This window comes from Populus alba, chromosome 11, assembly GCF_005239225.2.
Source record: "Populus alba chromosome 11, ASM523922v2, whole genome shotgun sequence".
Lineage (NCBI taxonomy): Eukaryota > Viridiplantae > Streptophyta > Magnoliopsida > Malpighiales > Salicaceae > Populus > Populus alba.
This window is the reverse complement of record NC_133294.1, coordinates 20,377,775-20,390,204: the sequence shown is the minus strand read 5'-3', so window position 1 is coordinate 20,390,204 and position 12,430 is coordinate 20,377,775. Positions and strand designations below refer to the sequence as shown.

Sequence of the window (12,430 nt, the reverse complement as noted above, 5' to 3'; positions counted from 1 at the left end):
TTCCAGGAAATTCAATCGGTAATTTTACAACATAAAGATTTACCGGTAAAATTGGCAATGAAAACTTTTTTCAGCAAATGTTAATATTTTAAAATGGGTTGTTCTTCCCCTCATTCTTCTTCTTCTTATTCCTCCTACTCCTTCTCACGTAAAAATTATGATAATGTTAATTTGTTTTTGGACAAGGGAGGCAAGAAGTTTTTTGGAGCCACAAAAACGAGGTTGTTTTCTCGAGCAAGATATACCTTTTTTTTCTTTTTCATTTTTTTCACTTGTAAATATTTGACTCCTTACAGGCCCGCTTGAGCTAAAAATTATGATAACGTCTGGTACGTTTTGGTTTAAAAAACATTTCAGTTCGTTTAATAAATTTATGTTTTGGACCTGTTCTTTTCTTTTTTAAAAAAAATACTAATATATTTTCCATAACACTTGAGAGAACAAAATGAAAAGCACCGTATTAGAGGGATATGGACATGCATGGAACCTAAAGTATATTTAACTATTCGAAATTTGAAACAATAAATTGTTGGTTTAAACCACATTTAATCAATAGCAAAGCCTGGCGATAGTACAAAATAGTAGAGTCGACTAACAGATTAAATGAGCGAGGTCTCCTGAGATGCAAGAATTTCACCATCTCATCGCACCATTTTTTTTTTATCTGAAAAAACTCAGTAATCAAGATGTAGATATGAAAGAAAAGGAGAGAATCCTCGGTTCATTAGGAATTGGTTATAATTCTCTTACAACATATATGCAGATGCAATTGAAGCTATCTTTCCCTCCGCTAATGCTTCCTTACTCAATTACCCAGAGGCAGTAAGAAGAAATTAGAAAAACACCATTAGTCACTACTGCTTATACAGTCTACAACCAGGGGAGTTGTGACGCAATGGTGACAGTGGTTGTCTCAATGAATCTATATCCCCAGAATCAATCTTGCTCTCAACAGGGAAACTCCTCGAACTTGATTTTCGCTTGCTCCTCTGCAAAAAAGTCAAGGAAATTAAACTGCGAAATGAACTTCAATGGCCAAGGCTGCTCATGAAAGTGAACGCACATACAGACATGGTCGTGCGCACAAATGGGCAAACATGCACATACAGACACAAATCGGGAAAGAAGTCTTCCTTCTCTCTTACCTTAGCAGAAGCACTGCTACTATGCTTTCCGCCAGAACCATCAAAGTTCTGTTCTCTGAGTTCTCGCCTCAATAACCTTTTGTTCTCCCCATCCAGTATATTGTTCTCTTCAAATAATAACTTGACCTACACAAGACAGTGTTTCATTAAGCTATTACCAGGAAAACTTGTGTCCTCCAAGAAAATTGTTTCCATGAGTCTTCTCACCTCCTCTTCAGCTCTAGTAAGATTAATCCTGAGATGTTCCTTATCTTGCTGAAGTGTCCTTGCTTTAGCAGCTAGTGATAATACTTTCCGTGTTGAAGGCCTCAAACTACCACCGTCAGAGACAAAAGTAAAAAAGAAATAAAGGTGATAAGAGCAAGAGAAATGTCAAATGTTTTTCAACTTTTTGGCATGCACCATTACATTTCCAAGACACACAGTGACGATAACACACGGTTGTCAAGTGCACCAGTTTATCAGTAAAAGATTAGACACAAGTAAAAAATGTCATTTCACACCAGTTTATCTTAATGTCCGAAATTACTTAAGTCTCTTTTGCCTGTCAACAGAGAGGTTGGTTCGTCATCATCAGAAATACAGGTGACACAGTACAAGACAGTGTAATTGCTGAAAAGCTGTCAAAATTGGTAAAAAGCAAGGCAAGCTATAGGTATTGGTTTGGGTTTCCAGTCAGAGAAACAAGGTGTGCTATGAGGATCTTATTTTATCATTTCTGGAAAATAAAATATAGTAAAATCAAAGATGGTGAAGAACACTTCTTTGTCTACAAGTCCGTGGAAAGTATAATCAAGCAGAAAGATAGACACTCTAATATTTGTAAAGGAAAAGGCTATATTTCAACAAACTTGACATAAAAACAAAAAAGACTGAAAAATTCATTTACCTATTCCACATTTGCAGCAAAGTTTGACATGACTCATAGCCACTGTTCGCTTCCAAATAAGCTTGACCAGATTCCACCTCATCTTTATCAACCAATGTTGCTAAAATGGACTCAAGAGAATTCTCCTCCATATCAGTGCTCTCAGCTGATGAATCATCCTACAAGGTTACAGTTATTAAGCATTTTCATCCTTTACTTGGAGTGGTATATGCACGCACACAAAGAGAAGCAAAAACTGATAGTAAGTGAAAACTATGTGCGAAACACAGAATCCTCATAACAAAGGGGCATTCATCTATCACGCATAACCAAACAGTATTACCAGGTTATGCAAACCATTAATTTCAGTGTCAACAAAGTGTACATTCCTTTGAGCCACAATCCAGTAAGTATAATCAATGCCTTTCAAGGAATCAAACATTATTAAATGGGAAAATTTTGCATGAGTGTAAATACCCTTATGAGAATTCACAGAGTTCTGTTAGCTGTCCATACATAGAAGTAGCACTAAAGTTCCAGGATAAAGAACTATAGTCTATAAATCAAGTAGGCACAAACAGCTAAAAAAACGTTACAAGGCAGCCTGACACACAATACTGAATCAACTAAGCAATAATACTAACTCATCTATAAGGTATAAGCCCAGACAAAATGTAAGCAACATCCAATTCTCAAAAACCCACAAACAATCAATCAAAAGGAAAGGAAACCGAAAACAAAGAATTTAAAAATTACCCTACGAGTATGGCACTTGTGCTTATAAAACTGCAATTCCTCCAAAGCCTTCCCCGACTCCTCCTCCAATTCACGAACCCTAATCTCTGCCTCTTTTGCTCTCTCCTCCGCCTCTCTTGCCCGCTCATCCGCCTCATTCCCAAACTCCATTAAAGCCTCTCTATCATTATCATAAAGCGAACACTCCCTTTCCCATTTGTTACACTGACTCACCAAATTCGCACACTCCGCTGCCAATCTTTGATTTTCCTCCACAAATTTCTTTATCGCTGCTGCATTCATATTCGCCTCCGCCTAAAAGCCAAAACACACCAAAAAAGAGCAACCAGATTATTAAGAAAATCGGGAAATAAAACGAACTGGATAATACAATTGATTGGTAATTTTTTACCTTGGCACGGTCAATAAGGATGTCTTTTTGGCGAAATTTGCCGAGGAGAAGAAGGTGTTGGTCACGGAGACGGAAATAAGCATCCTCGTAAACGCGAAGCTTTAATTGGAGAGTGCGAGCAGAGACTGGTAGGCCTAAGGATTCATTGATTGTTTCTTTTATGTAATCGTCGATTTCTTGAAGTAGATCCATTTCTGATCTCGAAAATAAAAACCCTAGCTTTTGAACTGATCTCGAAAAGTCAAATCAACGAACCCTACGAGATCGATTTCGCTGATCTAATCTCAAAAGGATTGAGATTAAAAGTTTTTTCGCTTGGCTTCTGAGTTCTGTGGCTTTTGGATTTGGGAATTCAAATTGAAAGGGAAGGCGGTTTTTGGATTTTGGATTGTGGGAATCGAAACTAGCCGTTTGGAGGGTATTTAAAGCGGCATCTCGAGTGGGCCCTCAAATAGTTTGAGGCGTTTCAAATCTACCTGTGTTCGGCCCAGTAAGACCCAGCCCAGATGGGCTGTGAATAAGGGTTTTAAATTTATATTTTTCAAAATGTTTCATTTTCGCCTCTGATGTTTTACATCTTTTTTTTGTTCTTTTCTAACTAAATTAAGGAAAAGAGAGATTGTTAGATGGGGAATGCTAGCGGCCTTCTCTTCAACAACCGCTAGCAACACTCTCTCTACATAAAAGACATGTTGCCAAAATTTTAGTTAGTAATTTTGCAGTGCTTAGGCTGAAACGACTGCAAAATTTGATTACGAAGCTTTAGCTGAAACTGAAGCAATTTTTTTTTTTAACCTTCCATCTCCCATAAATTGTATTTTTATAGAACGTAAAAGGATGAAAAAAATAAGGATCAAATTATAAATAAAAATAAAATTCAGTGACTAATTCTTATTTTAATATAGGCATAATTAAGCTAAGTTTTTGAAGATTTTCTTTGCATCAGGTTCAATGACTGGAAACTAAAATTAGATATTACTAGCTTTTTATACCCCGCGCGATGCCGCGGGTCATTTTTTTTTGTATAAAAAATATTAAAAAAAATAAAATTTTAAAAATATTAGGTTTTTCTGCAAAGTTATACCTAAAAATTTTGGGTTTGGCTGCAACGCCTGACCTAAGAGTAATATTTATAATATTTATAATAAAATTAAACTTGCATGACCCAAGTTTAAGTGAGTCTGACTATAACACCGAACCCAAGAATATTAGATGTGGATCTGGCTATAAGGTTGTGTCATAAAAGTGTGATAATTAAATAGATTAATTAAAAAACAAAGAAAAAAATCAACAGAAAGGAAAAAACTAATAAGAAAAAGAAAAAGAAATTGAATTAATTGGGTTAACCCTTTAAACCAGGTTATCCCGTAAAACCTGGGATTTGCGTCATGAAAGTTTGATAACTAAATAGAAAAAAAAATGACAGGTTTACCCCGAATTAAGCGGGTTAACCCATCAAACCAAGTTAACCCATCAAACTCAGGATACGTGTCATGAAAGTCTGATAATTAAGTAGAAAGAAAATTAACTTTAACAAACTAAACTAAATGAAAAAATAACTCATCAAATCAGGTTAACTCATTAAACCCTAGATTCGTATCATGAAAATATGATAACTAAATAAAAAAAATTAACATTAACAAACTAAATCAAACAAAAAAAAATTCATAAAAAAAAAATTAAAAAGAAAAAGAAAAGAAAAAAAACAGTCATATAATATAATACAATATAATAATAATTATAATGAAAAAACGTGGGGAAAGCTAAAACTAAAGCTAAATTCTCAACCAACTCAATATTAAAAAAATAAATTTAACAAAGATAATTTAAAAAATAAACATGTGGGGAAAACACTGCAGCAAAACAAAAATCATGTAAAGGAAACACTGTAGTAATCCATGGTGTTTTTTTTTTAAAAAAAAGAAGCTACAAAGCTAAGTTCTCAACCAGCTTAATATATATAAAAAAAAAAACCAAGATCCGTGTAATGAAAGTATGATAACTAAATTAATTTTTTTTTCACATTAACAAACTAAATTAAACAAAAAAATTCATTAAAAGAAAAAAAACACAAAGAAAGAAGCAAAAAAAAAAAAAAAAACCATGGGCAAAACGGGAAAAAAAAAGGAAAACAAAAAAAAGTCAAGTGTTTCACTGTGTGCACAGTGATACATTATATGTAAAAAACAGAAGAAACAAAAGCGAGGAAAAAAAAAACAAAGCTGCTACAGTGAAAAACCCACGCGTTAAAAAAAAACATGTAAAAAAAACGAAAAAAAAAAAAAGCTGCTACAGTGAAAAAACATTTAAAAAAACCAAAAGCAAAAAAAAAAAGGAAAAACTGCTACAAAAAAAAATTAAAAAAAAATGCCACAAAAGAAAAAATGAAAAAAAAACTGCAAAAAAAAAACAACTTGAGCTACAGTGAAAAAGCTACGCGTTTTAGAGTTCTTATTAACCTTTCAAACCAGAATAACCCGTCAAACACTAGATTCGCGTCATGAAAGTTTAATAACTAAATAGAAAAAAAAAATTGACAGGTTAACCTATAATTAACTGGATTAACCTGTCAAGCTTAGAATACGTGTCATGAAAGTCTGATAATTAAATAGAAAGAAATTTAACATTAACAAACTAAACTAAATGAAAAAAATTAATTAAAAAGAAAAAAACAAGAAAAATAAAATATCTAGTGAACTCGTCAAACTAGGTTAACCCGTCAAACTCGAGATTAATTAACAAACTAAATTAAACAAAAACAATTAAAAGGAAAAAAAATCTAAGAAAGAAGCAAAAAAAATACCCATAAAGGCATAAAAAACCAAAACAAATACAGAAAAAAAAATGAAAATGAAAAATAATATATATTATAATATAATAATATAATAATAATAATAATAATTATTATTATTATTATTATATATAAGTATAATTAAAAGGCGTGGGGAAGCTACAGTGCTTTCCCCACACCTTTTAGAGTTCTTTAATATGCACCGGATTTAAAACATGGATCCCATCCACTAAAATTCACTCGTAAGAAGTAAAAGAAAATGTTATTTTTTTTTTGGTGAATAACAAAAAATATTAATTCCCTTGCATTACGAAGCAAGACTATCGTTATTTAAAAATTCAAATTGTAACTCTTTATTGTATTAATCATAAGAGTTAGACGAGAAATTAAATATGACACGTGCATAAAATCAACGAGGAGCCAATCGCTACTTTTTGAATAATAGGGTTTTAGAGCATGTTTGGTGCTGTCTTTGTACCTGTGTTTTGCCCAAATTTGAATTTAATTTTTTTAAAAAAAAAAATTGAGTTCGGTTTGTACTTTTAGTATCGTTTTGATGTGCTGATGTTAAAAATGATTTTTAAAAAATAAAAAAACATCATTGGCATGCTTTTCGGCACGACAAGCTATTTGAAAAGCAACCGCTACCACACTGCCAAACACGCTCTTAATTTGACGAATCCCATCATATTCCTGTAGCATCACTAGTATCCATTGCCATTAGTGTGTTTGGCACTGTGGTAACGATTACTTTTCAAATATCTTTTCATTATCAAAATACATGCCAGTGATTTTTTTTTATTTTTTAAAAATTATTTTTGACATCAGCACATCAAAACGATCTAAAAAGTACAAATCGCACTCAATTTTAGCAAAAAAAAAATTAAAATTGATTTTTTTGGGAACGCAGGTTGAATCGCGTTCACAAACAGTAACTAAATCATGTTTAAAATTGTGATAGCGATTCCAATTCAAAATATTTTTATTTAAAAATATATTAAAATAATATATTTTATTTTTTAAAAAATTATTTTTAATATAAACACATTAAAACAATTTAAAAACATTTAAAATATATAATTTTTAGCCAAAAAAAAATAAAATTTAAAAAAATATGATTTTATACCGCATTTCCAAACAGGCTTAACCATGAATGAAGTGATTATTTGATTTTGATTTTTTATTGCAATTAAAAAAGATTTTTCTAGATGAAATTTGGCAAGTGAGAAGAAATCTACTCTTACCATTCAACATGCTACTTAAGTTAAACTAGCTATTTGATCCACGTTCCGCCATGAGTTTTATATTTTTTTCAAAACTAATATGAATGTGTGGCTATTTCAAAGAGTTTTTTACATCAAAAAATTCTCACTATAAATAAATTTATTTTTTTACAAATATCTAATTAAATAAATCGATAATTATTTATGTAAATAAACAAAAAAAAAAGACATAAACAATAACTAAAAGTGAAGCTAGAAAAATTAAAAAAATAAATTTTGATCAAGATATTTAATCCCGTAATATTGAACATTTACATGGTTGTGTTTACTGAATTTATTTATTAAAACCAGTTTTTAATTGAATCAAATGATAATAGAAATAGACACGCACATGGAACTAATCATAAATATTATCTAAAAATAAAAGAGAAAAAAAAACATTATGGAAGGCTAAACATATCAAAAATATTATCTAAAAATAAATATTTTTTATTCTTAATAATAAATTTTATTTATATAAAACAAAAACAAATATAGATGAATTAGAATAATATCTTTAAAAATTTAACACACAAAACAATTTAAAATAAACCTCACTTTAAAAAAGGTCTTTGTTGCTCATAACTCAGGTCATGAGTAAGGAATAAACCGATAAAAAAAAATTAAAAATAACCACAAAACTATTTTTCTTAATAATGTAGAACAATAAAATCATAAAAGAAAATGAGAAGAAGAAAAAAATATCAACCCGCATTAATTTTTTCAAACATATGACCCGAGTTATTGGATTGAAAGCACTATAAATAAAAAACTCGTGAAGCCCAAACCCCAGTAAATCAAATGTTGAGGATGAAACTGGAAAAAAAAAATCAACTACACAAAAGAATCTAAAATAAAAAATTATATTAAATGATAAAATTAAAAACAAAAAAAACCAAGAAAAAAAAACAAGAAATCAAAAGAATAAAGATCAAATTGGAAAAAATAAAATATAGTAAATTGTAATTAAAGGACTAAATTGAAAATAAACAAAACTTTTATAAAAAGATCAAGTATAAAAATTAAAAATCAAAAGAAAAATTTTAAAATTGAAATACAAAAAATAAAGAGGTTAAACGTGTACGTTTTAGATTAGGAGAGAGAAAAGAATGGAGGAAAAGATCACTAGTGATAAACCGCCTATCAATGACCATCATGTGCCACACCATGAGAAAAAGGACGCAACAACACTTCCAACGACATGGTGGAAGGGCATGTGTGGCCACCGAAAGACATCCTACACGTTGCTAAAAAGGATCGATGCCTTTCTTGTGCCAACGCATGAACAACCTTTTTGAATAAAAATTTAAGAATTCAACATAAAAGGAACAAAATGCTTTTAATGAGCTTGAAATTTACAAAAAATTGATGTGAAATGATAAAAATACCCCTAAATATATGTCTTCTTTTGCCTGTTTTGAAGGGTAAAAATATATTTTTATTGTATTCTAAGAAATGAAAAGATAGAAAAATCATTGATGAAAAGTTCTGTTTTTTTTTTAATTTTAAAGGGTAAATAAGTCATTGGATTATTGAAAAAACTAGAAAAAAATACACATATCCATGAACAATTATTTAATAACCAATAGACCATTAAAAAATACAAAATTACACTCAACATCGAAGCATTTTGTTAATTTTCTTACTAATAAATGGTATTAAAAACCACATAAATCATGAATGGCAGTTACAGAGGATTGTCAAAAGACTCAAAACCACAGGATAGGTGGCTGAGGAGATGGTGGCGGTGGTGGCGGCGGCGGCGGTTAAACAACAATACATGGAATAGAGATCACAAAAACAATGACTCCACAATATTTCAGATTCTCAGTTTGATAAATTACAGGTGGATTTGGTACATTGACACGAGGCCTCAGTAAGCCATTATGAGTTTTCGGCTTCTTTGCTTTTGGTATTGGCTTGAACGAATCGATCCGCCTCTTCTTTCAGTTCTTTTTCGATTTCTTCTAACTGCAATTTTTAAAAACCAGAAATCAAATAAATTTAGCAAATGCTTCTACTTGATATGCAATTTCAAAATAAATAAAGCTAGCTGAATAAGCTGAGAGACCAAGTCATCCATGGCATCGAATTATTAGGAGAAGATAATTAATTCTGATATAGTTTGACATGATAAGAGGTAAGAACATGAGATATGGAACAAGGTTCTGGGTTGATGAAAAGAAGCACCTTCTCGATAGCTTCATCAACTAGATGAGCATCCCTTTCTGCTTTTTCGGCTATATTTTCAATATATCTTGCCGTTTGTTTAAGTTTGCCTTCCGGCAAACTATCGGCTAAGTCTTCTACTACCTTGTCCACTTTATCAGCAACCTTTTCCACAGTTTCGGCAACAGCTTCTGTTGTCTGCAACAATGAATCAACTTTTGTCCACACACCCAATTCAAAAGCTAAGTTAGGCCCAGAATCATATCATAAGACTGTATGAAAATGATTAATGGCCATGCGTGCTGGATGTTAAACTCAAAGAAAATGTGCGTTTTGATCTGATAATGAAAATCTCTACCTTTTGACTTTAGCATAGGCCACCATGTCCTGATGCCGAAGGGAGTTAAGGCTAAAATCAATCCCAGAACCCAAGTTTGCCTACACAATGAAAGTTTACTGCATCAGTACATCTTCAGATAATAGATTGCAGAAAGAATATTACGAATCGCATACACATTGAAATTTCAAAATAGCACTCACCAAGATCCGGGGTTAAGATCAAAGGGAAGATTAGAAGGAAGAGGAAAAGGAATTCCTGATTCAACGCCGGTACTGTTGACAGCCATGTCCCTGAATCACAATTAGGTAGAGTCACACAAGGATATGATGCAATCAGCTTTAGATAATCATAGTATAAGAAATTATAGCCAAGCAAAAGAGAGATTAAATATACATCTTTCTATTCTTTCCGTCGTGTAGGACTTCCCGAGTGGTAGTGGAAATGTTCATCTTCTGATGCCCAAGAAACTGGATTCTGCGATTGTTTTTGGAGGCTGCCAGATGAAAACTGGGATTAGTGCCATAAACTTGAGATCTCCGTCTGGATCCGGTAGGAAGACTAGCCCAGTTATGGGGAAGTGTTGATTTTGCACTGCACAACATCACTGCTAGGATTGATTTCTTAGAGGCTTATACGTATCTAGGCTGCGGGATGAGAGAAATCCTTGGATAGAGAAGTAGTGTTTCAATCTGTTAACATATAAGAAGCTTGGAAGGAGTTGTTTTGAATTTTCGACCATTCTCCATGTTTGACCACATAAATGACTTTTAGAAATGTTTGAAAACATCTTTAAATTGCCTGGTAAGAAAAGAAAGCCAGTCAAAGACGCTTTATTTCATGCTCTGACAAAATCCCTTAGGTTTATATTTTGGAACAGTAGCGACAAAGAAAATGAAAATAAAAGTAAAATGTTTTTATATATTTTTTATTTTCGAACGTACATTAACTTATTTTAAAAAATACTTATTTAATGCATGTGGGACCATAAATTATCTTTATATCTCTTTAATCAACCATATTTCTGTTATTTTTATACTTCTATCTACGTAAAAACTAACCAAACAAAACTTCAGAAATTAAACTTCTTTGAGGAACCATCAATATTGCAAGCTTGCAATGAATTCCTCTCTCTCTCTCTCTCTCTCTCTCTTCTCTTCTCTCTCTCTCTCTCTCTCTCTCTCTCTCTCTCTCTCTCTCTCTCCCTGTTGTTTGTCACAAGCCCGGTTTGGCTTAAAAAAAACCTTAAAAACAATGTTGATTTAATTTAAAAAAATATTAAAAAGAAGATATTTTAGCTAACCCGTCCAACTATTAGCCTGATTAACCCATCCAACTGTTACCATGATTAAGTTTAATAACTCTACTTTTTAAAATCTAATTAAAAATAAATATTTATAAGAAAGAAAACAAATAAAATCATTAAAGAAGAATGTGTTTCTTCGGTTTGAACTTCATTTCTATATTAATACATCTATTTATTATTTTAATAAAATCATTTTTTTATTATAAGCAATGTTTATTTTAAATAAAAATCTATTATAATCACAAAAGCAAGTTTAAAAATAAAATAAAATAAAATAACCTCCTAATACTTTGTATGTAATTGAAAAAAAAATTAATAAATATGATAAACTCATATAAAAATCCATAAAAAAACTTAAAGAAACAAAAACTTGATTTTTTATTGATTATTTATGAGAAACATAAAAATGAGAATAAAACAAAGGCTTGAACTAAAACATAATTTAAAAAAAAGGACTGAAAAATGAAATCAAAAAATTTTCACGAGCCAAATTTTTTTAAAAAGGCGTCCATGAACAATGATTAAAAAAAGCTTGCATACAAGAAGGAAACACTGTAGATTTTAATGGTGTTTTTTTTTATTCCTTTAAGAATTTTTTATTTTAGTCACTATTTTTTTTTATCTTTACATGTTTTTTTTTTTGGGATTTGGAGTTAATATTTGATTCAATTAACTTTCTATTAGTGTTGAAAAAAAATTCCTGCCTATTGAATTGATGATCAATTTAGTAATATCAAATTCAATTTTATTGATAAAAAGCAATTGAACCTTTGAGTACTGAAATTGACTATGAAACCAAAAAGATAACTTTAATATATATATATATATATATATATATATATATATATATATATATATATGTCTTCATTTGTGATTAGGAGACATGGCTCAATGACCATTGTATTTTTCATAATGAAAAAATCTATAAAAAAATATGAATAGGTCATTGGAAACTAAATGATAGTATCAATCACATTACCTGAGCTAGCAACCTAACCTTGAAAACTTTTGATCTAATTTTCTATCTAAGTTGAGCTTTAAATTAAACCATGTGAAAGTTATTACACCATAATTTAATTAATTTGATAGGTTTAAAAACAACTCGAATGATCGAGAAAAGCATGGGTCAGCCTAAAAAAAAAGATGAGAATTTTTTGTTGTTTTTATATTGAGAAAGTGACATGTTGGATAACACATAATCAACCAAGGTAAACCTCAAATGTGCGACTTGGGTTATGAACATGATCGCAATTTGTTAGCTTAGTCAGAAAACTATCTTTTTACTTTCCCTCCCCCTATTCTATTGTTGTTTGGGCCTTATTTGGGCTTGGATCATATAAATATTGGTATTAAAAATAAAATTTAATAGAGAATAAGGGGTTAAGTTGAAAGAAGAGGACGTGCC

The 12,430-nt window shown here is 30.9% G+C and overlaps 2 protein-coding genes across 2 annotated transcripts; both read right to left on the bottom strand.

The window, feature by feature from the left end:
• Positions 1-695: 695 nt before the first annotated feature.
• LOC118031590 (uncharacterized) lies at positions 696-3,566 on the bottom strand. The gene is made up of 6 exons (XM_035036050.2): positions 3,161-3,566; positions 2,770-3,063; positions 2,035-2,192; positions 1,353-1,458; positions 1,146-1,271; positions 696-989 (listed from the first exon to the last, which is right to left on the bottom strand). The coding sequence occupies exons 1-6, from the start codon at positions 3,350-3,352 to the stop codon at positions 855-857; spliced, it is 1,011 nt and encodes a 336-aa protein (XP_034891941.1). The 5' UTR covers positions 3,353-3,566; the 3' UTR covers positions 696-854.
• A 5,255-nt stretch (positions 3,567-8,821) lies between these two features.
• On the bottom strand, positions 8,822-10,484 carry LOC118031589 (uncharacterized). Its single transcript, XM_035036049.2, has 5 exons — positions 10,116-10,484; positions 9,923-10,012; positions 9,741-9,820; positions 9,404-9,597; positions 8,822-9,184 (listed from the first exon to the last, which is right to left on the bottom strand). Exons 1-5 carry the CDS (start codon positions 10,322-10,324, stop codon positions 9,098-9,100), a joined length of 660 nt encoding a protein of 219 aa, XP_034891940.1. The 5' UTR covers positions 10,325-10,484; the 3' UTR covers positions 8,822-9,097.
• Between the last annotated feature and the right edge of the window lie 1,946 nt (positions 10,485-12,430).